Raw genomic sequence first — 23,949 nt, 5'->3', positions numbered from 1 at the left:
TTCCACATTCTCTAATTGTGTTAACTTCTTGTAAATGAAATAATGCTGAAGTTTAACAATTCATCAATTTGCTGGGGACCCGCTGGAACCCCCTCAAGGACCGCTGGTGGTCCCCGGACCCCACGTTGAGAACCACTGGACTAAGACAAACTGAAAAGTATTTCAAATAATTATTTGCCCCGTATCTGCTGGCAGCTGAGCTCACATGGCTCGTGACTCTGGGACCAAGACGACCCAGTTCAAACACATTGTTAAAGGAATCCAGTGAGTTTGTGGTGGACTGTTCCCTTGGTCTGGTTATCTGTTCTATCAGTGTGTCCCCAGGAGATCGGCTCTGGTGCTCCATGCTAACACTTTAGCAAACACAATGTAAAGTGATAGTAGGCTCCATGCTAACACTTTCATCACACTTTCACTTCCTGTGGAAACGGGGAAAGTCGTCCCTGCTAGTTCAGAACAGTTCACAAGGTCCCCACAAGGTCCTGGAAATCCTTCAAAGTTTGTGAATTTGAGAAAAAAAAAATCAAGGCCTTGAAAGTTTTTTGAAAATAGACATAAATAGACATGGGTCATTGAAAGTGCTTGAATTTATATATTTGTGTTAGAGAAGGTAAGAGAGCACAGAGTCTGCCATCAGTGTTCACACATTCAAGCCTCTCTCTCTTTTTAATTTGTTGTCTGTGAGCTTCTGTAAAGCCTGCTAGTTCTCATTATAAAAATTCTCAGTGTTGTAACAGTAATTAACCTCGATCCCTGTCTCAAACTATGCCGTGTTGGGTCCTTCAATTTGAGGGAATTGGGCCTGGAAAGTCCTTGAAAAGTCCTTGAATTTGATGGTTAAGAAGGTGTGGGAACCCTGAGGACATATTTCATGTAAATGTGACCAATCTCCTACACAAAACTCACAGACTTAGCCGCATATCATCTAAGTTACTTACGATTTAACTTTAGAACCACTTCAAGTTCTCATATTCTCACTTTTGAGATAATGCTAGTGGCCTACTAGCCTATTATCACTCAACATAGTGTATGCTAAAGTGTTAGCATGGAACCTACTATCACGGATTGATTTTTTCGGAGACACAAGGTTTCTGCAGGACATCAGTGAAACCACTAGACTGTCTCTGTCCATTCCTCTGTTCTGTAGCAACACGACTACACAGATGTGGATTTGGGAGACAAGCTGACAAAGCACAATCAGGCTAAATCACATTGACATGGTCCATACAGATGTCTGAGGTTTAAAAGGTTCTATCACAAAAAAAAACACATGATGATCTCCATGTTGTTGCCAGTGCATTGTAAGACCGCCATGCGATGCATCCGTTCACATGAGGAGCGTGATTACAGACAGAAGACAGTCAGGACTTTAGGCAACATGACTCAAATCAGGTGACATGTCTAAGAAATACATTCCTATCTTCGAACAAAACTAGCAATAAAAAGGTGTGTTTACTGACCATTTAGCCACAAGATCTCAAAATATTCTCAAAAGTTATGAGAAGAGATTAGTATTTATGGAAGCCCATTTCTGCCAGTGTGATGAAAGAAACAGTCCTGTAAGTCAATATGAGAAACTTTCTCAAAATAATGACTTAGTATCTCAAAATAATGACTTTCTATCTCAAAATAATGAGAAACTTTCTCAAAATAATGACTTACTATCTCAAAATAATGAGAAACTTTCTCAAAATAATGACTTACTATCTCAAAATAATGAGAAACTTTCTCAAAATAATGACTTTCTATCTCAAAATAATGAGAAACTTTCTCAAAATAATGACTTACTATCTCAAAATAATGAGAAACTTTCTCAATATTTTGACTTAGTATCTCAAAATAATGACTTTGTATCTCAAAACAAAGAGTTAGTATCTCAAAATAATGAGAAACTTTCTCAGAATAATGAGTTAGTATTTTTGAGATACTAATTATATTGAGATACTAACTCATTATTTTGATAAAGTTTCTCATTATAATGACTTACAGGATCTTTTTTTTTTTCATCACACTGGTGGAAATGGGCTTCCATAAGTATTAGTAACACCCTCCTGTTAGCTAGTTTGAATGGAAGCTCCTTCCAAAAGACGTGAATAGATTAAAAAAAAATGATTTGAAGATACTGAATATTGACACAAAATATCAGCTATTGGCAGCTTCAAACCAGGAATATTGGTACTGGCAAAAACCTATATCGGTCAAACCCTAGGCAAGACTTATGGCTAGTAGATCTACACTAACAAGGACGGGCATGGTGAGTACAATGTCATCCATTTTGCTTAAATCTATCTATAAAGTTGGACTGGATTGTTTCTGACCTGGAATAAAAGTAATAACTACAAACTGCACCATAGTTAGTGCACTTTGTATAGGTCCACCAAGGAAAAACAAGAGTTCCCATTGGATGGACAAAGCCAGATGCAAGCTACTATTGGCTGCTTTACAGACATACACACATATGGATATTTACAGCAAGGAATTTTGTCACTGTTAATTCACCCTCTTGTCCCACATTCCATACAAATTACAACAAGATGAAGAAATCACATAGGAAATATAATGGTAATTAATTAAGTATATTTCTATTGAATATGACAACAAAAATAAAATAATTTCTATTTATTCATTTAACCCCGCTACCTCTCACTCTGTTAGCTTGTTCTGCTCCAAATATAGAAATGTATTTTTATGTTTACATTATCAAGAGGTTAAAGACAGATGGACAGGAAGCAGTAAATTTATTAAGGTCCTCTGTCATTGCTCTCACCTGCCCTACTGATACCTGAAGACAGCTGACCTGTGACCGATACAAAAAAAAAATGCCACTTTTATATTTTATATCTATAGCTTTTGAAGAAACTCCTGCCATAATTAGAAATCCTGAATCAGAGCCAGTAGCACATATAATGCTGATTCAGGATCAGCATTAAAACCTGCAGTAACTCAGACAGCAGCTATAAACTCACATAGCTTAAAGTCCTGCTAAATTCACACAATTCCTGCTAGAAGCAATGACCTGCTCTATCTGGCCCTTTTACAGTAACGTACAAAGAAGTTTTAACGTATAAATCTATATTCATTCTGCATCATCGACAATCATCATGGACCACATTACACCAGAAATATGACCACGGTACGAAAATAGGCAATTATATATCTGGCAAAACTCAAAATATTAAGGGTCGACATCGGAGATTAACTGCCTCTAGAGCAGTGATTCTCAACCTTTTTCATATCAAGGACCCTAATTTAGTCCACATTAGAGCCACGGACCCCCATTAGATGAGATTTTGTCTCTCAGACCCAAATCTGAGAATATTTTTATTGTTAGATATGATTTTTTCCAGAATTCCATGACTATCTGTATTGTAGGTAGAGAGATAACAGAGAAACTATGATCAAAACAGTCATTCTTCTACATTCTCTAATTGTGTTAAATGAAATAATGGTGAAGTTTAACAATTCATCAATTTGCTGGGGACCCCCCGGAACGCCCTCAAGGACCCCTGGTGGTCCCCGGGCCCCACGTTGAGAACCACTGCTCTAAAGCATTTTCTCTGCATTCCCCTGCTTCCCTAACTAACCCTTTGTGTGGAGGCTTTGCACACACTCCTGAGAGTACAGCACTCCGGCCCAGATTCACTAAAGGCTTGTGCAGGGAAGAGTGCACTATCATCAAAATGACCGAATCTGAATGTCATGCCGTTCACTAACCGTGCACAACGAGTGGAAAGCTGCTTAACACAATCATCAAAAACATAAAGCCCATCATGGCCATGCAAATGGAAATTAGATGTAAATCTCATTATTTTGGCCACATAAGTTATTTGTTTGCTCACAATTCACTCACAGTTGGCAACACCAAGTCCCCCAAACTATTGTAGCACAAACAAGATGCATTTGTTAGTGAATAGGTGACACTTACAATAAGGGTACATTAATTAAGGGTTAGTTAATGCCTTAATTAACAGTTAATAATGGTAATAATTTACTAATGGTGTTCATGTTAACTAAGGTATTAATTTATACATGATCTAATAGTTTATGAAGATGACTATTAAATAATGTATAAATTAATACCTTAGTTAACATGAACACCATTAGCAAATGATTACCAGACACATTAGTTAACTGTTAATTAAGGGTTAGTTAATGCTTATTAAGCATTAACTAACCCTTAACTTAGTGACCCTTATTGTAAAGTGTTACCAGTGAATAAAACAAATGTGCAACTTGCCCTCGCAATCTTAATGAATCTGGACCTCACATTCTCTGGTGGTCTGAACTCTTTCTACATATGACACACAATATTGTGTGAGAAGTGTAATAATAATAACCTGGTGAATAACAATAACATGATAACAAACAGTAATTGCATAAAACATATGATTGTGTTCCCTCTATGTAACTGTGTGCCGCGTACACTGACTTAAATGTTGGATTACAAACTTACATGTCGGTCAGACCAGGTTCAGCCCCTGCAGTCCGCTTTGCTCTCAGGTAGACAGACGAACACAGTGGGAAGTCTTCTAGCGGATCACAGGGGCTACATCAAAAAATATCCTTCAAATCCTGTCAAATACCTTCTCAGACAGCGGTGACAGTCCCAGACAGACTTGGGTTGGGCTGTAATGAACTCTGGGTTTGACCCTTCTGGGTTTGACTCATGCTGTCTAGACAGAGGAATCAACAGTGCTGCCCCATAGGTGGAAACCCTGAGCCTCTCCACCTAGATGGCTGACTAGACCGGTGATTCTCAACTTTTTTCGTATCAAGGACCCTAATTTAGTCCACATTAGAGCCACGGACCCCCATTTGATGAGACGTTTTCTCTCTGACCCAAATCTGAGAATATTTTTATTGTTAGATATGATTTTGTCCAGAATTCCATGACTATCTGTATTGTAGGTAGAGAGATAACAGAGAAAATATGAAATGACCACAAAATGGTCATTCTTCTACATTCTCTGATTGTGTTAACTTCTTGTAAATGAAATAACGGTGAAGTTTAACAATTCGTTTGCTGGGGACCCCCGGGAACCCCTCCAAGGACCCCTGGTGGTCCCCGGACCCCATGTTGAGAACCACTGGACTAGACCATGCTTCATGGAGTCTGCCGGGTTTCATTTTAAAACATGACTACAGCAGCTGATTCCACTGATTAACAAAGAGAGGAGGAACTAAACCGTGAAATGAGCTGCTGTAGTGTTTGGTTGGAATGAAAACTCACAGTCATCTAAAGACCCAGACTCATTAAAACATGTTACGAATCTTATCATGTATTTCACAAAAGACTTGAAACCCATTCTTGAGTCTTGACCCTTAGTTATAAGATCCCAGAATTTAAAAACAAACTGCGGTACGATCACATACATCTGCTCGCCCAGGTAAGCTAAACCCTACAGTAAAGGTATGTGAAGAGGATGTCAATCTGAGAGGAAAATATGTCTCAAGTCATAATCTCAATTCGGATGAAATTTGAAAAACAGACCCCGGTTCGACAACTTTCTAGCTCACCTTGGCTCGATATTCACCCTCATGACATTCAACCAAGACAGTGGACACTTCTGGAACATGTCAAGATGGACCGTTTATCAATCAATATATATCAATACGTGGTTTCTAATGTTTCGAACTACTATGGGGTGAACCGGATTTATCTTGCCAGACTACCCGTCCCTCCCAGGATTAACGGCAGCCAAATTAAAGAGCAAAAAATGAACAATCACCGAATGTCATTTTAGATGAAAGGGGAGATGAAAGAAAGGGAAGAAGGAAGGATGGAGGGAGGGAGGGAGGTGTCTACAGAGGTCTGGCTAACTCCTCTTCCTCCTCCTCTACATACTTCTCTTCATCTCCTCGAGTTGAGACCTCCAGGGCCTCGCCTACGACCTCTGGCCCGGACGGGAAGCCTGCTAGCCAGGCGGGGGGGGGGGGGAGCTAGCAGAAGTGGTCGTCCTCGTCGTCCTTCATTCCCTTGAGCCGCAAACGAGCGAAGTCTTCAAACACAAAGTCGTCGTCCTGAGAGAAGTTACTGCAGAGAGAGAGAGAGAGAGAGAGAGAGAGAGAGAGAGAGAGAGAGAGAGAGAGAGAGAGAGAGAGAGAGAGAGAGAGAGAGAGAGAGAGAGAGGGGTGGTGGTGTCAGAAAGATCAGTTTTTCATTGCCTTTCATGTGTCGCTGGACTAAATCCATCACTGTGGAAATTCCCTTTTAAATTCCCTTGATATTTGGCAATTTCAAATGTAGCCCCGCGCAAGACTGTCAGGTTTTCCCATAGTGTTTCACAAGCACAGATAACTGCCTTTACAGAAGAATACCCCACCGCAACTGTAAAACTCTAAACAGGACTAATGGTGTATTCAGACCACGGGCTACAAAGCAACAGGAAGTCATTTGTTTTCAGTGGAAGCCGCCGGCGACACGACGCTACAAACGCCAGAGCGTAAAATGTACAAACTGAAGTTCAGCTGCTTCGACTGTTTTCCACGCTCTGATGACGTGGTGAAGCGTGAACAAATCAAGGTAGTGTAGGGTCGTTATATTTACGTTATTATTGTTACTTAAAAATTTGTAAATTTGATGCAAATACAGATGCTATTATGTAAAAAGGCAAATCAACGGTTGTTTTTTTTTAAGGAAGTTGCGAGGTTTTAATGTGGACATGACACTGATGAAAATGTTTTATTCTTCTTTTATTGAGTCTGTCCTTTCTTTTTCTATGATTTGCTGGTTTGGCAGTCTTGGTCTTAAAAATAGGAACAAACAGGACAAAACTGTCAAGCTGTGCCGTAAGATTATTGGTAGGGCTGCGCGATAATTCAATATTATCGTTTATCGTGTTTCAGTGGAATCATATCGTGATGATATGTAGATATTTTAATATCATGACACACATTTCTGCTGTCTAAATTGATGTTTTTACTTAAAAACTCTGATAAAATGAGGTATGGTAGGAATATTATTTTAATATTTCTGTTTTGTTTGACACCACACCTAACATTACCATTCGGTTCAATGAGATGAACATTAATTTGATTATTTAACGTGATTTTGCATACATGAACCATATCGTGATATATATTGATATCGAGAAAAATCCTTATGATTATCATGATATTGATTTCAACCATATCACCCAGCCCTAATTACTGGTGCTACCCTTATTGACCTTCAGAACCTGTATGAAGTGAGGGCCATGTTTTGGACCCTCAACATCCTTTACATGTTGAGTTCCAGATGCTTCCATCAGGGTGGAGGTTTAGTCTCCCCAGGCAGCACTAATAGATACAGATTGTCCTTTGTTCCATCTGCTACTGTTTTTTTAAACAAACCCTAACCCTGGATGTCATCACGTCTTTCTTTTTTCCATGATTCATGGTGACAGTGTAAGAGATATGGATCTTGTGCTGTGTTGTGTATGATGTATTGTATTTATTGTGTTGGACTACTCTGCAAAGCAAATTGCCCCTCGGGGACATGAAAGTTTGAACGCACATTAAGAGTCTAACAGCCCTGCAACACTGAGTTCAGTCAGAGACGCTTATGTCAAAGGAGATTGGACCATTATAGCACTAATGGTTATACAGTTGTATTTGGCGGAAAAGGCTCTGCTCTTGAGGATGCTCCCCAATTAATCCAAGCAGTGTGCACGATATTTTGCGGGGAGCGCAATAAACCCCCCAAGGCATAGTTCACATATTATTTAATAATATGAACCAACATAAAAGATAGAGATAGCTTGCACAAGCATCCTGCAGATAATACAGGAGGAGGTTGGGGTGGTGAAAGGAATTTGCATTGACTTGGGTCAACAGCAGCAGCATGAATAAACGGCAGTGTGAGCTGTCAGATTATAAAGACCGCCTCATGTTGTTTGAATATGACCAATCTCTGAACCCATCGTCTATCGGTCTGACGATGATTAGACTCTGGGGGCGATGGCCAATATTTGGGGGTTTCCGATGTAGCCAGCGGACATCCGGGCCAAGACTTCCTCTTCTGTGCTCCGGTCATTATTTACAGTCCGATTAGCAACTTGAGACGTGAGAATGGAGTTGGAGTTGAGAGACGACGTCTACGACCAGATTTTTTTCACAAGTAGCCAGTTTACACTAGTCCAAACTAGGTCCAGACGACATTTCGGCTAATCTCTATAAACAGATATCTGCATATGAGACGTCGTCTCTCAACTCCGACTCCATTCTCACGTCTCAAGTTGCTAATCGGACTGTAAACAATGACCGGAGCACGGAAGAGGAAGTCTTGGCCCGGATGTCTGCTGGCTACACCGGAAACCCCCAAATATTGGCCGTCGCCCCCAGAGTCTAATCGTCGTCAGACCGATAGACGATGGGTTCAGAGGTTGGAATGTGACTGGTGATGAGAGTCAGCTTGGATTGGATAACTGATTGGATCAGCTGATAGCGTGCACGACTTCAGTGTTCTGCCTGAACTAACGCGATGCTTCATTTTTGTGGAGACCGGGAATCGAATCGGCTCTCCCAACTGAGAGTCTGCAATCTAACTCCCTGCGACAGTCCTGCACAGAACACCGGCCGTGTCTCTACAGAGAACGGAGGTATTTTACATGTATAGTGTTAAGAGTGAGCATCCGATAATTAAGCGGATAGCGTTATAACTCTCTTTCAGCACAGTTTGTGTGACTAGGAGTGTAAACAAGGAAGCTGAGGAGATTCACAGCTGTGCACACGCGACCCTCTTTCGTAAAGATTTGCTCTAAATAACGGCGTCAATATCGGTCTTTTCCGCTCACTGTGCGATCGTTGGCTTCAGGAGACTTGGATTATGCTGCAAGAGCTGTATGGATTAGTTTTATGGATATTTTCTGCTCTTTTCAAAACTCTAGAGAAAGGTCCCTAAAGACGTACATAGAGAACGCTGCAACTTGTGCTGGAAAGCTCCGGGACTGTTTTATGGATTAACAAAGTTTACCAGAGCTTCAATTCATATGGGGGTGAGTAGATAATGACTGAATGTTCATTTTTGGGTGAACTTAAGGCAATGCGAAATCTCTGTCTGTCTTCACACACACACACACACACACACTTACACACACACACTTACTTGGTCTCAAACTCTATGAGGTTTGTGTCCACGGGACCATCAGTCTCTGGAGCGACTGTGGAAGCAACAAAAGCAAAGTAAACTACCTAATTTCTTAAAGTTTTATGTGAGTGTGTGTGTGTGAGTGTGTGTGTGTGTGTGTGTGTGTTCTACCTGACTGTGGTCGGGAGCTGGGCTGGTCTGTAGGTTTGGGATGCATCAGGACAAAGGGAAGCTCCACAGCTACATCCCTACACACACACACACACACACACACACACACACACACACACACACACACACACACACACACGCACACACACAAAAACAAAACAAATATGAATACACCATTTTTTGTTTATTGCCTGACTTGAAAAAGCATAACTCGCTGAATTTGTGTATTTATGATACAGGATACTTGCTTAAATTAAAATGCCGGTTTTCATACCAAAATACTTTATCTTTTGTAGATGGTAACAGTAATATTTCTATAATATATATTTAAGATTAACTTACCCTTCGTAATTAGGTTCTAAGTATATTCTTTTTTTCTACTGCATGTAAAATGGCTGCCGCTATGTAATTTTGTTTATAATTTTGAAATAAATGAAGACTTAATTCATAAAAAAGACATAATTACAACAAACACATATGTTAAAATATGAAGTAAGAAGTTTCTGGCAGGCTTCATAGCGTTCTGGACTTTTACACAGTGACAGCAAAACATTAGAGATCTGCTTCTTCGGGAAAACTAAATCTAATTAGTCATATATTAGCTTTAGTTCAGTTAATGGGTGTTGCTTCTCTCCTGCTACTGTAAATAACCTGCAGCTGTGTGTGTGTGTGTGTGTGTGTGTGTGAGTGTGTGTGTGTGTGTGTGTGTGTGTGTGTGTCTATTTCTCAGCCAGCCAGGTCAGTTAAAACGGCAGAGAAAAGAAAAACAGACATCCGATCATTTTTCAGTTCACCGAAACGCCAAGTAAGTAAAGACCCCAGTAACATCAAAGGCAATTTGATCAAATCTTCATAAGAAAGGAATGAAGTGCTTATGGAAATGTTTCATAATGGACTTCTATATACATTTAATACAACAGTACTTTTGGCGGCACCTTTGGTGTCCCCTTCAGGAATTGCTCTTGAGAAATTTTTCTGTTTATTGTCCCCCCCAACAGTGAAAAGAAATATCCGCCCTTGTCCGCTATCTTCTCTTCTATCAATGAAAATGCTATTTGGCAAAATTATGTTCTAAAATGTTGGATCCACAGTCAGTTGAAAATCACAGTAGCAGGATCTGTTGTTGAATCTGTTTTGAAATCTGTTTTCCTGCCATTTTCATGGCCTCATGCAAATGAATGGGAAGTAAAAATCCAAATGCTACAAACTCATCCAGCTGCATCCGATCTTGGTGATTAGTTTATATTCTGGTTTTCATGGTGGTCAAGTGCTGAATAACCAGTGTTGGGGAGTAGTGAACTACATGTAATTAAACTAGTAGTTTAACTACATTTTGCAGTAACTTGCTGGTAGTTCCACTACATTCATATCTGCATAGTGATTCAAGTAGTTAAATTACTTTTTTGCAATTTTTTGTGTAGTTCACTACTGAAACTACAAACTACAAACTACAAACAATTTTGGGCCATAAAAGGAAAGGAATGATTTTTGGCGGGTGGTTCAAAAATGTGCCACTGTATTGATAATTCTTACTTGGTTACTTTCTACTGTAATTATTGTGTACATTACTTTTTATTTATTGTGAGAATCTATGTTTAGAATTTATACTGCGGGAGCGAATGGGGAGTAAACGTTCCGCTGTACTTGTTACATGTGGCAATGAATGATTATTGCTATTTATTAACAAATGTTCAGAGAAATTGTTCATGCTAGTTTAGAAGTTACCTGCTAACTGAGTAATCCTGCTTGCTGCAAAACTCCCACCTGGACTCTAGTTTCTGGGTCAGGAGTCTGACTGATGGAAACTGTCTACAAAACCAAAGCTGACATTCCTGCACTTTCCCATCAATAGTTGGGTATTTTATTTGTTGGTTTATGTATGACCTGTGAACAAGTGGGCACTTTCTGCAATAAACTCAACTGAGTGGCATTTTTTGCTGACATGTGACTTTTTTGTATTATATTTTGTTATAATTTTGTATCACATGTACATTGTCAATTTGATCATTTTTTTTACAAAGTAGTTTGAACTAATTTTCTAAGTAGCTTTAGTTAACCAAACTAGATTTCTCCCTAGGGCTTTGCTGTAGTGCAGCTACTTCAGTGTGAAGTAATTGGTAGCTTGGAAAGCTTTGCTTTCAAAGTAGCTTCCCCAACACTACAAATAACCCCCATGTTAAAACTAAGTGGAATATTGCTTGAAGTAATAATCTAGTCTAGCCGTGACTAGATTACAATCCACTTTTTATGTTCTTCAGGCATCTCTCATCGATCTCAAACTTGTTTTAAAGGCTTTTTCTCAAGAACCCATACTGCCACTATTCCTCTTACTGGTATCTGTACACTTAATATGAGTGTGTATGTGTGTGTGTGTGTGTGTGTGTGTGTGTGTGTGTGTGTATAATCAGTTACCCTCCACGAGACACCACCAGTTTGACTTTGACTCTGTAGGAAACCAGGATCCCCAGCACCTCCTTATTGGTTACGTCTTTCACTCTGTAACATACAGACACACACACACACACACACACACACACACACACACACACACACACACACACACAAAATAGGTATGAGGGGAACACTGAATGTCGGTCTATGGCAAGACTTGTCATAATTGACTAGTCATAATTTTGTCTGAATAACATTATGTAAGAATAAAACACCATTCTAGATATCTGCAATTACAATCTGATTAGCAAGTATGATAATTAAAGATATCTGTAATTATATTTTAGTCAAAATGATATTTTCAGATATCTCATTTAGAATTATGACTAGTTAAATCTGTTGTGTGTGACCTGACTGATGCGAGGCGTCCCAGTGGATATTGGGGCGCGTTTATTCTGCCACACGGATTGTCTGACGTGAAAATGACACATCTCTTCCATATATCTACATTTTGACTAGTCAGAATGGTAATTCAAGATATTTCCAAAATATGATCTGTCTAGTCTGATCTTGTTTGTAGATATCTTGAAAGGACGTTTTGACTAGTAAAAACTCCAATTTGAGATATCTCTACTTTAGTTTTGACTAGCCATATCTCCAATATAAGATACTGTATCTACAATTGTATTTTGACTAGCCATGTCTTAGTTTCAGATATCAAAAATTATAATTTAGATATCTTTAATTATGAGGAATTAAAGATATCTTTAATTGAAATTATGACTAGTCAGAACTAAAGTGAAGATATCTTGAATTTGAGATACAACTAGGCATCATTTCAGGAGATATCTGGAATTCACATTTCAGATAGTCAAAACTGAATTGTAGATATCTTCAATTGGAGATTCCATACAGCTGTATGGCAAAAATAACTTCAATCTTACTAGTCAAAATGTAATTAGCGATATCTTAAATTAGCATTTTGACTAGTCATTAATGAATTACAGATAATAAATGTTACAACGGCTTGCCATAGTCGTTCGGTACATATATCCACAGGTGTGTGTACCTGTGTGTATCAATGTACATAAAAACAGTGAATGTGAGTTTAGTGTGTGTGAAAAGCAAGTGTGTGCCTGTGTGTGTGTGTGTGTGTGTGTGTGTGTGTGTGTGTGTGTGTGTGTACATGGTGCTGGAGGCCAGGTTGGTGTCTTCATGCTTCAGCTTGCCATCCAGGGCCAGGCCTCTCTTCTCCCTGTTGTTGGTCAGCATGGGAGTCAGAGTGTAGACTTGACAGAAGGTAGAGCTGGGAGAAACCTGGTCACTGGAGAAGGAGACAGAGAGCGATGGATTAGTTCTGTCTGTGCTGCTCTGTGCCTGGTCCAGCCTGGACCTCCAGCCACTATACCTGGGAGCGTATCTATGTTCCCAGGGTCCTAAGTTCCCAGGGTCCTATGTTCCCAAGGTCCTATGTTCCCAAGGTCCTATGTTCCCAGGGTCCTATGTTCCCAGGGTCCTATGTTCCCAAGGTCCTATGTTCCCAGGGTCCTATGTTCCCAAGGTCCTATGTTCCCAGGGTCCTATGTTCCCAGGGTCCTATGTTCCCAAGGTCCTATGTTCCCAGGGTCCTATGTTCCCAGGGTCCTATGTTCCCAAGGTCCTATGTTCCCAGGGTCCTATGTTCCCAGGGTCCTATGTTCCCAAGGTCCTATGTTCCCAGGGTCCTATGTTCCCAGGGTCCTATATTCCCAGGGTCCTATGTTCCCAGGGTCCTATGTTCCCAAGGTCCTATGTTACCAGAGTCCTATGTTCCCCAGCTCTATATAGCACATAATGGGAACCTGAAAAAGATGTTCCCCCAAGAGTTTGAGTCATGTTTGCATAAAATTTTATCCACAGAACCACCCAGACTCTTTAATATTCTCTGTCTGGTCAGATTTGACCCGGAACACCACAGATGTAACAAATTTTTTTTAGAGACCTTCAAAATCAAATCAAATGATAACCATTGGTTTTGTTGTGTTTATATAGCTGTTTTGAAGCCTTGTTCCAATAAAAAAAACTGGATAATATTTATGAAATATTTTAACTTGAAACGGGTCAAATTTGACCCGTCTGTGATCACTTTGTGGCTCAACATAATGTATAACACAATACAGGTGTTATCACTGACATATCTTTCTGTTTCTGTTGTCAGATGACTGCACAACTAGAAAGAAAAAAGTGATTTGATCGAGGGTCACGATTGCTAACAGAACAGAAATGACGGTTAGCCTTGGTTAGCCAGTTAGCATTTTGTGACCCTCGATCACAGTTATTGCAACAGAAACAGAAAGATCTGTCAGTGACAACACCCAGTGTTAGAATACTAGTATTCTAGATTACTCTAAAGTAAGCAATAAGATCCATGTGAACAACTGCAAACACAGAACATCTGATAAGAGGAGAGGACAAGGGAGGAGGAGAGTGGTGATGGAATGAAAAGAGAGGAAAAGAAAGTTGAGGGAGAAAAGAGAGACCACTGGCAGTCAAACACAGTACTGAGTGTTATGAACAATGCAGGGAAATTCATGGCAAATGGTAACCAGAGGTGATTTGTCGTGAAAGGATGCTGATCTGGGGTCAGTTTTGCAATCCTCCTCTACAAAGAGTTAAAGGTTAAATGTGTAATATTTCTGCTGTACTGAAGCAGAAATCAAATTTTTTTTAAAAATACGTAAAACTCTGTAAAACATAATGAAATGTTCCTTGTTGTTGATTCTGAAACAGCCCAGCCGGCCCCACCATGCTGATGATGGTCTTGGACCCTTGGACCAGAAATTACACATAGACCCTTTAATGTCAAGGAAGGATGCAAGGAAAGAGGAAAGCTCAGGTTTTTAAAAAGCCTTTCTGAGTTCTGCTAACATTTTTATGCTTTTAATGAATCTCAGTGACTAAAACCCTGATTCAAGAGCTCCTGAGTGGACTGAACAGACTGCTGGTTCACGAGACCTCATGTAGGCTTCTTAAAGATCTGACCTGTTCTTTGAAGGACCAACTCACCTGTAAGTGTGTTTTGAGTCTGGGGGAGAATTGTGGTTCATGTAGATACAGAGGTGGAAAGCAACTTAACGGCTACTCCAGTCACCATATTTAATGAAGACTTTTTTTTTAGCATTTCTAACTAGTAACTAGGGATTTCAATTTTATGTCGAAAATTACCAATTTCAAGAATTTAAATTACAAGCTGCATCTACAAAAAGCTGTGGCTCCAACTAGGGATTAAGACGGCAACATTTTTTCTCTTTCTTTGGATTATCTTCGAACACAGGTTCTCAACGTGGGGTCCGGGGACCACCAGGGGTCCTTGAGGGGGTTCCAGGGGGTCCCCAGCGAATTGATGAATTGTTGATGAACTTCACCATTGTTTCATTTACAAGAAGTTAACACAATTAGAGAATGTAGAAGAATGACTGTTTTGATCATAGTTTCTCTGTTATCTCTCTACCTACAATACAGATAGTCATGGAATTCTGGACAAAATCATATCTGACAATAAAAATATTCTCAGATTTGGGTCTGAGAGATATTCAGCCACGTGTAGTTGCTCCCAAATAGTACAGCTGTAGTTTTCTTTTCATTTTGAAAATGTTAGCATTATGCTTAAATATAAAGTATGTTTTTGCCCAGAATGGACATACAGTATGACAGTTATAGTCACATGTTTTTTAGCCAAGCAACAGGAGGGGTTCTGTCGGTCGCTCTGTTCACCACATTTGGTCACTTGGGTGAAAGTTTGTCCTGGCAGGGACGCTTTTTTTTTTTTTTTTTGCTCCTCCAATAAATTTGGGAAAATATGGGGTCCATTCTTCCAATCTGTTCAGAGGATAAGGAACTTATGCGGTCTGGAGGGGGATCAATATTGTGTTTGTTGTGGTGTGGGTGACATGCTGCTGTACTGACTGTTAGTGTCTATTACTGACACGCTTTACTACTAGCTGACTGATGTTTTTTTTTTTTTTGTGGTCGTGTTATTTTAGTTTTCTCAGTCTTTGTAAGCTGTTTTGGTGTTTAGCAATATGTCAATTGTCACTTTTTTATAATGTCTTTTTATAGAGGGAATATATACCTTTTTACTTTTTATAAATGCTCTGATGACACAATTGTATGTTCTTGCAAAACCCAACAAACAAAGTTTAAAAAAAATATATATATATATATAATAAATATATATGTTTTTGAGAAACATGTATTTGTCTTTAAAAATCAAGAAGGCGGGGGTTAAAGTTGAAATCGAAAGTCATATTGAATCGTGGATTTGCCGTATTGTTACACTCTTTCTCATAACATTTTTTGAGTGCTAAAAGTCTAATGTTACTTCTACTTGAGTAAAATTTAACTGATGCCAAAGTACTTATAATAAGTACTTATTTCAGTACTCTTTCCACCTCTGTAAACTAAAAAATACACTCAGTATCCACTTTATTAGGTGGACCAGGCTAGAACCAGGCAGAACTCCCATTCTGTTCCCAGTACAGACTGACTTCTTCCAGGCCTGGATTAACAAGGTGCTGGAAACATTGGTCCATGCTGACCCCATAGTGCCATGAAGCTCCTGCTTATTTTTTTCAGCCGGACATTCATGTTGCAAACATCCTGCTCTACCTCTACCCAAAGGTTTCTATTGGGTTGAGATCTGGACTGAACTAAAGTCACTGTCATGTTCCTGAACCATCTTTATCCTGCTAGATGTTTCCATCTCACAAAGACTAGATGATGCTCCATTTGTACTCAGAGGCCTAATGTGACCGAGAAAACATTCCCACACCATCATACCACCACCAGGAGCCTGTATGTTTTTCCATTCTTCAGTGGCCCAGTTATGGTGATCATGTGCCCACTGAAGCTTCATCTTCTTGTTCTTAGCTAACAGGAGTGGAAGCCAGAATGCTACAGCCCATCCACATCAATGTTGGACTAGCTGTGGTCCTGAGATGTCCTTCTGCACATCACTGTTGTACTGATCAGCTATTTAAAGGAATAGTTCACCCAAAAAATGAAAATCCTGTCCTCATCTCCTCCCCCTCATGCCAGGTGAAACACAGGTGAAGTTTGTCCATATAACACACAGGGAGGCTGCAGCACAACTCCATAGCAGCCTTCTCCAAAACAACTGAAGTCAGTGGGGACCAGTTCTTCAGAGTTCCAAAAAGACCTACAGTATATTTACACCATCATTTAGTGCAAATCTTAACTACAGCTGATTGATTTGCAACAAATAATGGTGTATAGGTCTTTCTATTCACAGTGTGATTGTTTGTCTGTTTTTGTTTTGGAGCTCTAAAGAACAGGTCCCCAATGACTTCAGTTGTTTTGGAGAAGGCTGCTACCAAGCTGTGCTGCAGCCTCCCTGTGTGTTATATGGACTAACACATTTCACCTGTGTTTCATTTGGCATGAGGGGGAGGAGATGATGACAGGATTTTCATTTTTGGGTGAACTATTCCTTTAACCAATCTTGCCATTCTCCTCAGGCTTCTCTATCAATGAGGCATTATGGCTGATGGATGGTTTTTTTGGTTATGGTATCATTCTAGGTAAACTCTAAAATCCGAGGAGGCACCAATGTTCATACCACATTTAAAGTGTCTTAAATCAGTCAGTAACTGAACCACTGCACCCTGCCTGCATGCTTTATACTTATGCTTTATTTGTACCTGACTGTCTGTTTGCATAAAGAGGGAGGTCTACCTAAAAAAATGGATACTTAGTGTATTATGGTGATGAAGGATTGGCCTGGAGGAGAGTTGTCAGGATCCAACTTGATTGCCAATGGTTGCTGTCCATACTCAAGACAGTCTCCCATTGGTCTACTCACCGTGAGGAGGCGTGACATACAGGCTTGCTGTAGGTGTCACTGGAATACAGCACTACCTCAGTCACCTGCAGCACTAAGAAACCACAGATTGTCAGCTGCAATGTGTGTGTGTGTCGAGTGTGTGTGTGTGTGTGTGTGTGTGTGTGTGTGCCTCTGTCAGCTGAAATACAGCAAATTCCACAGACCAAAGCCAGCTCCATGATGATACAAGGGGACAAAACAACAGAAACACCACATGAAAAAGGACTTTAACTCTGAAGTTCACAATTACACAGGCCGGTCATATCAATGCTTTTAATTAACACTAAATAAATAGGATATATTCTACACTATCAGTCTGTGTCTGTGACCCTGTGTGTTCATGCCTAAATCCCCCAACCCCATTTACCTGAAATTGGTTCTTCAATTATGTTGGGATGGCCAGTGGTGAGCTGGGATGTGGCCTCAAGGTGAAAATATTATTGATTGTAATTTTTATGTACACCTACTGGTTTTCCACAAAGTAAAAGTAATGGGATTTTGATATAAAAATCCCCCCCAAATTAAAATTTTGTATATTCTTTGGCATTTATTGTTAAATAGGTAGGTGTACATTATGATATGAGTCTGGTGTACATTATGATATGTTATTAACTAACAAGATGATGAAAAAGTTTAATTTCATTGTGACTTTAAGCAGAGGAAAGGAAAAAGCAAAAGGGGTAAAAAAAAAAAAAAAAGATGGAAAGAGGGATGACAGGATAGACAGAGGACTGGAATAAAAGAGAGGTGAAGAAAAGTTAGGAGAGAGAGAGAGAGGGGGAGGTACTCACTCTGCTTCAACATGGGCTACTGGACACTTATACTGAGCAGTGGAGAATAGACAGATATCAGCATACTGACGGACTGAGGAGAGGAGAGGAGAGGAGAGGGAGAGGAGGAGAGGAGAGGAGGAGAGGAGAGGAGAGGAGGAGAGGAGAGGAGAGGAGGAGAGGAGAGGAGAGGAGAGGAGAGGAGAGGAGAGGAGGAGAGGAGAGGCCTGGGTTATCACAACAGGAAGACACAATGGTTTATTCATATAACTCACCGGCAGGTTAACATGGCAGGAGGCATGTGGATCCTCTTAGTTTTTCTGATCATCTGCACGTCCCGCAAAGTGATTCATAAAAGCACAAAGCTGCGCAAAAAAAATCCACTTGCTCTGGCAAGGTGGTACAGTTCCAACTTATGATTATCTACTAGAGGTGTCACGATTCTCCAAATCCACGATTTGATTTAACTTTCGATTTTAAAGGTCACGATTCAAATAGATTTTTGATTTAAACTTTTTTTATTTTTTCAGCACTGACGGCTATGCCATTGTTAGTGGGTGCCATGCCATTGTTTCGACGGCCCATTATTCCAAAACCCCAATAGTCCGAAAAATGTCCCAATGGACCGAAAGCCCATTTGTCCGACAGCCCGTTATCCCGTTATCCTACACCCACTGCTCCGAAAATACACACTGTCCCTGCAGTTAGAAAGATAATTTAAACAAACATTCCAAATAACAATTATAATGAAATGAATCTATACTCTGAGGCAAATTTATCTTTCTTTATCTGGGCAATGGGCGGTCCCCCAGTGGGGTGGCAGCGGTGGGATGGTGTCTCGAAAAGTAATGCAGCTGCAGGCTCCCGGTGAGCTCGTTAACTAGCAGCTACACCGTGTCGTCATTGAAATGTTGTTGTTGGTTTTTTTTTCTTCGGACGCGTGCAAGTAGGCAGAGGTGGAGAGAAAAAAAAATACTGGGAGAACCGTGAACCTGCTTGTGATTTCGAAGGTCGAAATCAGACACTCATTTCGATTGATTTTGACACCCCTATTATCTACGCACAACCCCCCCCCCCCCCAAAAAAAAAAAACGTAACAAATTATCTCTAAAAGCTATGCCGATGTGTTTTAGTGCTGTCCTTGGAAACAGGATTTCCAAAGTTTTGTGACAAAACTGCCTCTCTTAATACATGGGTTCTGCTGGTGAGAACTTCAGCTTTCTTTGCCTTTCTGACCTACTGTATCTAGTGTTAAATATGAAACACTTCATTTATATTAGGGCTGAACGATTTTGAAAAAATATCTAATTGCGATTATTTCGACTCATATTGCAATTGCGATATGATTTGCGATATTAGAGGGAATGATCATTTTTACGTCATTATTCTCATTTTCATTGAAAAACGTATTAAAATGATTATGGTGTGATTTTTGTGGGGATCTGTACCAAACAAAGATGTTTTCTTAAGTCTGTAGAGTATGATGTGTAGGCCAGGACATCTCTGCAGCACCACAATATTTACTTTAAAATGCTATTTTGACACATTTCACCTTTAACAAATATTGCTCCTCCTGCGATTTGAAAATTGCAGTAGGCCATATTGTGATTTCGATAAAATTTCGATTAATTGTTCAGCCCTAATTTATATATTGATTTTCATTGGCGTTCACCTGGGCCACCGCGGACAATAACACCATGGTAATCACCTCAAATTACCGCTGAGTTTTATGAATATGGGCTAATGATGCTTATGCGTGCGTGCGTGACACACACACAGTGACAAATGGACAAATAAGAAACAGAGTGGGGGGTCTCAGCAGGAGTTACACAGCTCTGACCACATCAAAGATCTTGAAAACAAAGTCGTCTCCCCCTGAAACTTTGGGAATTTCCTCAGTGGTGCTTTTAGATGATGTCACGCCCCCTCTAGCCTCTAGCGGCTTACCGGAGATCTTCACCCTCTTGACAGTCTTGGTGGAGTTGTTGGTGACGTGGACGTTCACACTGATGGGCTCACCGTGGTAGTAGAGCTAGAGAGAGAGACGGAGAGAATGAGTAGTGTCTAAGGACCTTTTTTTTTGTGTTTATTTCTGCTTATGCACATTTGAATTGTATACCGCTTTGTCAGGAAATTAAAACAAAAACAACATGAAATACAAAAAAATTATAATAATTTAAAGGGGAACTATTCACAGTTTGGCAAACATATATACAAATTATAAATCATGGCATCATGTGCATCCACATAGAGAGGAGTCTCCAAATAAAAATAAAAAGTAAATAAATACATAAATAAATGAAAGAAAAGTACCTTAAAAGAAACAGATGTTAATCTTGGCCAAATTCACATTTAAGTCAGTACAGCTCCTTATCACATTGGTAATCTAAAATAAGCAATTACAGGAGCCCATCGGTTTGAAAACATGTCTGTCTTTACATGGAGTTTTGCTGTTTTACACTTTCATTAACCTATCCTGCCACTGATGTAAGGTGGGTGGCAGTGGTTTGAGCCAAGATAAAGTTATCTTTTTTTTTTTGCCACCAATAAAAGGATGAGCAGCAAGTATAAGCCTTTCTCTTTTCCATAGCTCCATCAGGGATTGCTCCTATAATATAATACAGTGGGTCTAATGGTAAGTCAATGTTCAAAATGGCAAGTATTTCTGTATGAATCCCTTCCCCAGTATGACTTCAATTCTGGACAGTCCCAAAACATGAGTGTGTGATCTCCAACCTGTTTACAATCCCTCCAGCACAAATTTGTTTTACTTCTATCTTCTATATTTTGCTACAATGAAAGGAGTTCTAAAATACCTCATTTTTAATTTGCATATCCCATGTATATCAGTGAGACCTATGAATTGACAGATGACATGGACTGACAGTGCATGAAAATATCACAACCCAGTCCGTCAAAAAAAAATCATCCGCTAACATCAGCCAATGAAATTTGTTTCAAAAAACAACAACACAACCTCGGTGGTTTCAATTCATACCTGTCTATGAATGTGATGGATTCCAAATGTCCCATGTGAAAGCCATGTATTCAAGCACACATCAGAGTGTGTACAGGTGGCGTGTGTGTGTGTGTGTGTGTGTGTGTGTGTGTCTCTGTGTGTGTGTGTGTACCTCCTTATCCAGCGAGGCCTCTAGGTGCAGAGATCTATCAGACATCAGGAAGCTGCGGGTGGTCTCCACCATGGGCTGGGGGCCGGTCTTCTCTGGGGCGTACTGGACCTTCCGGATCACCAGACGCACTGAGTTCCTACACACACACACACACACACACACACACACACATAAGTACACACTTTGCTTGAATACTGGGTTAGGTGGTGTATCAGTATATAAACACACAAACAGAGGGAAATACACAATTACACATGACACACACACATATTAAATACACCAATGCAATTTATACACACTCATATACAAGTATGCACAGACATGAATACAATGCACAGTGTCTAATGGTCTAAATCAGTGGTTCTCAACCTTTTTCATATCAAGGACCCCTAATTTAGTCCACATTAGGGCCACTGACCCCCATTTCTGACCCAAATCTGAGAATATTTTTTATTGTCAGATACGATTTTGTCCAGAATTCCATGACTATCTGTATTGTGGGTAGAGAGATAACAGAGAAACTATGATCAAAACAGTCATTCTAAAATGACAAAATAATGAAGTTTAACAATTCAATTTGCTGGGGGACCCCCTGGAATGCCCTCAAGGACCCCTGGTGGTCCCCGGACCCCACGTTGAGAACCACTGGTCTAAATGTTGTTTCAGAGGCTTTTCCACCTGACACAGTACAATTCTGGGGAAACACTAAATACATGGAATTCTTTGGCATGAAAATAGTAAAATTTAAAAAATATTGAATATTGAGATATATTCTAAATATTGGCTATCAGCAGCTTTCATCCAAAAATACTAGCCAAACCCTACTTTCTATATAGAGAAACATAAATCTCTAGGTAGGACTGTAAGGAAATGTTTTGTTTGTTTGTTTGTTTGTTTGTTTTTTGTGTTCTTAGATGTTTACCTTTTGTGGATCTTCTCCTCCACAGTTTTGGCGCAGAAGGCTCGGACCTCAAAGTCAACTCCACAGGCCTTCCCAGTGTCCTCTGGGCCCGGCTGCAGGGTGACTGAGCAAGGCAGGTTCTGAGGGATCTGACACACACACACACACACACACACAAACACACACACACTGAAATCAAAGTTGTATCTGTGTGTGTGTGTGTGTGTGTGTGTGTGTGTGTGTGTGTATCTGTCCTGTGTTCGTAAGTAGTAGAGCTTAGAAATCTTATTAGGCTGACCAGAATATTCACAGGAGGAGAGAGGAGAGGAGAGGAGAGGAGACAAGGAGAGGAGATGAGGAAAGAGAGGAGAGGAGAGGAGAGGAGAGGAGGAGAGGAGATGAGGAAAGAGAGGAGAGGAGAGGAGAGGAGAGGAGGAGAGGTGGAGAGGAGAGAGGAGAGGAGAGGAGAAGAGAGGGGAGGGGAGGGGAGGAGAGGAGAGGTGAGAGGAGAGGAGGAGAGGTGAGAGGAGAGGAGGAGAGGTGGAGAGGAGAGGAGGAGAGGAGAGGAGGAGAGGAGAGGAGAGGAGAGCAGAGGAGAGGAGAGGAGAGGAGGAGAGGTGAGAGGAGAGGTGGAGAGGAGAGGAGGAGAGGAGAGGAGAGGAGAGGAGGAGAGAGGAGAGGAGAGGAGAGGAGGAGAGGTGAGGAGAGGAGAGGAGAGGAGAGGAGAGGAGAGGAGAGGAGGAGAGGAGAGCAGAGGAGAGAAGAGAGGAGAGAGGAGAGGTGGAGAGGAGAGAGGAGAGGAGAGGAGAGGAGAGGAGAGGAGAAGAGGAGACAAGGAGAGGAGGGGAGAGGAGGGGAGAGGAGAGGAGAGGAGAGGAGAGGGAGAGGAGAGGAGAGAGGAGAGGTGGAGAGGGGAGAGGAGAGGAGAGGAGAGGAGAGGAGAGGAGAGGAGAGGAGAGGAGAAGAGGAGACAAGGAGAGGAGGGGAGAGGAGAGGAGAAAAACAGCCAAACAATCACACTGTGAATAGAAAGACCTATACACCATTATTTGTTGCAAATCAATCAGCTGTAGTTCAGATTTGCACTAAATGATGGTGTAAATATACTGTAGGTCTTTTTGGAACTCTGAAGAACTGGTCCCCACTGACTTCAGTTGTTTTGGAGAAGGCTGCTATGGAGTTGTGCTGCAGCCTCCCTGTGTGTTATATGGACAAACTTCACCTGTGTTTCAGCTGGCATGAGGGGGAGGAGATGATGACAGGATTTTCATTTTTGGGTGAACTTCTCCTTTAAGATGCCTGGCTTGGTCCCGTATTAAATGGGTTACTGTTTCACCATCTGTGCAAGCTCAGACTCGCACGGCATTATGGGTACATTCTGATAAAGTCTAACGGCCTGTATCATCATGTTACTGTTGGGCCGATGATGGTCTTACGGTGAAGTTGAAGGGGTGGGCGTGCTGGCCCAGCTTCTTCAGCAGCCTCTCCTGCAGGCGGCTCAGAGGTTTCTTCTCCTCCAGCAGGGGGGGGAAGGTCTGGAAGGTGCTGATGTACAGATCCTTCCGGAAGGAAAGGCCCAGGACGTCCAGGTCCTCACGGCCATAACGAAACGCACAGGTCAGGGTCACAAACACTGA

At 40.7% G+C, this 23,949-nt stretch overlaps 1 protein-coding gene across 1 annotated transcript; it reads right to left on the bottom strand.

Annotated features, from left to right (window-relative positions):
• Positions 1–4,103: 4,103 nt before the first annotated feature.
• LOC139667817 (arrestin red cell-like) lies at positions 4,104–22,455 on the bottom strand. The gene is made up of 9 exons (XM_071547290.1): positions 22,334–22,455; positions 21,412–21,547; positions 20,228–20,312; positions 18,302–18,374; positions 12,816–12,953; positions 11,651–11,734; positions 9,239–9,315; positions 9,086–9,140; positions 4,104–6,034 (listed from the first exon to the last, which is right to left on the bottom strand). Exons 2-9 carry the CDS (start codon positions 21,481–21,483, stop codon positions 5,941–5,943), a joined length of 678 nt encoding a protein of 225 aa, XP_071403391.1. The 5' UTR covers positions 21,484–21,547; positions 22,334–22,455; the 3' UTR covers positions 4,104–5,940.
• Positions 22,456–23,949: the final 1,494 nt, after the last annotated feature.

Source organism: Centroberyx affinis, unplaced genomic scaffold, assembly GCF_046629955.1.
Source record: "Centroberyx affinis isolate AG114_WGS23_722 - 3 ecotype Tasmania unplaced genomic scaffold, CSIRO-AGI_Caff_v1 ptg005778l_1, whole genome shotgun sequence".
NCBI lineage: Eukaryota > Metazoa > Chordata > Actinopteri > Beryciformes > Berycidae > Centroberyx > Centroberyx affinis.
This window is presented reverse-complemented; position numbering and strand designations above follow the sequence as displayed.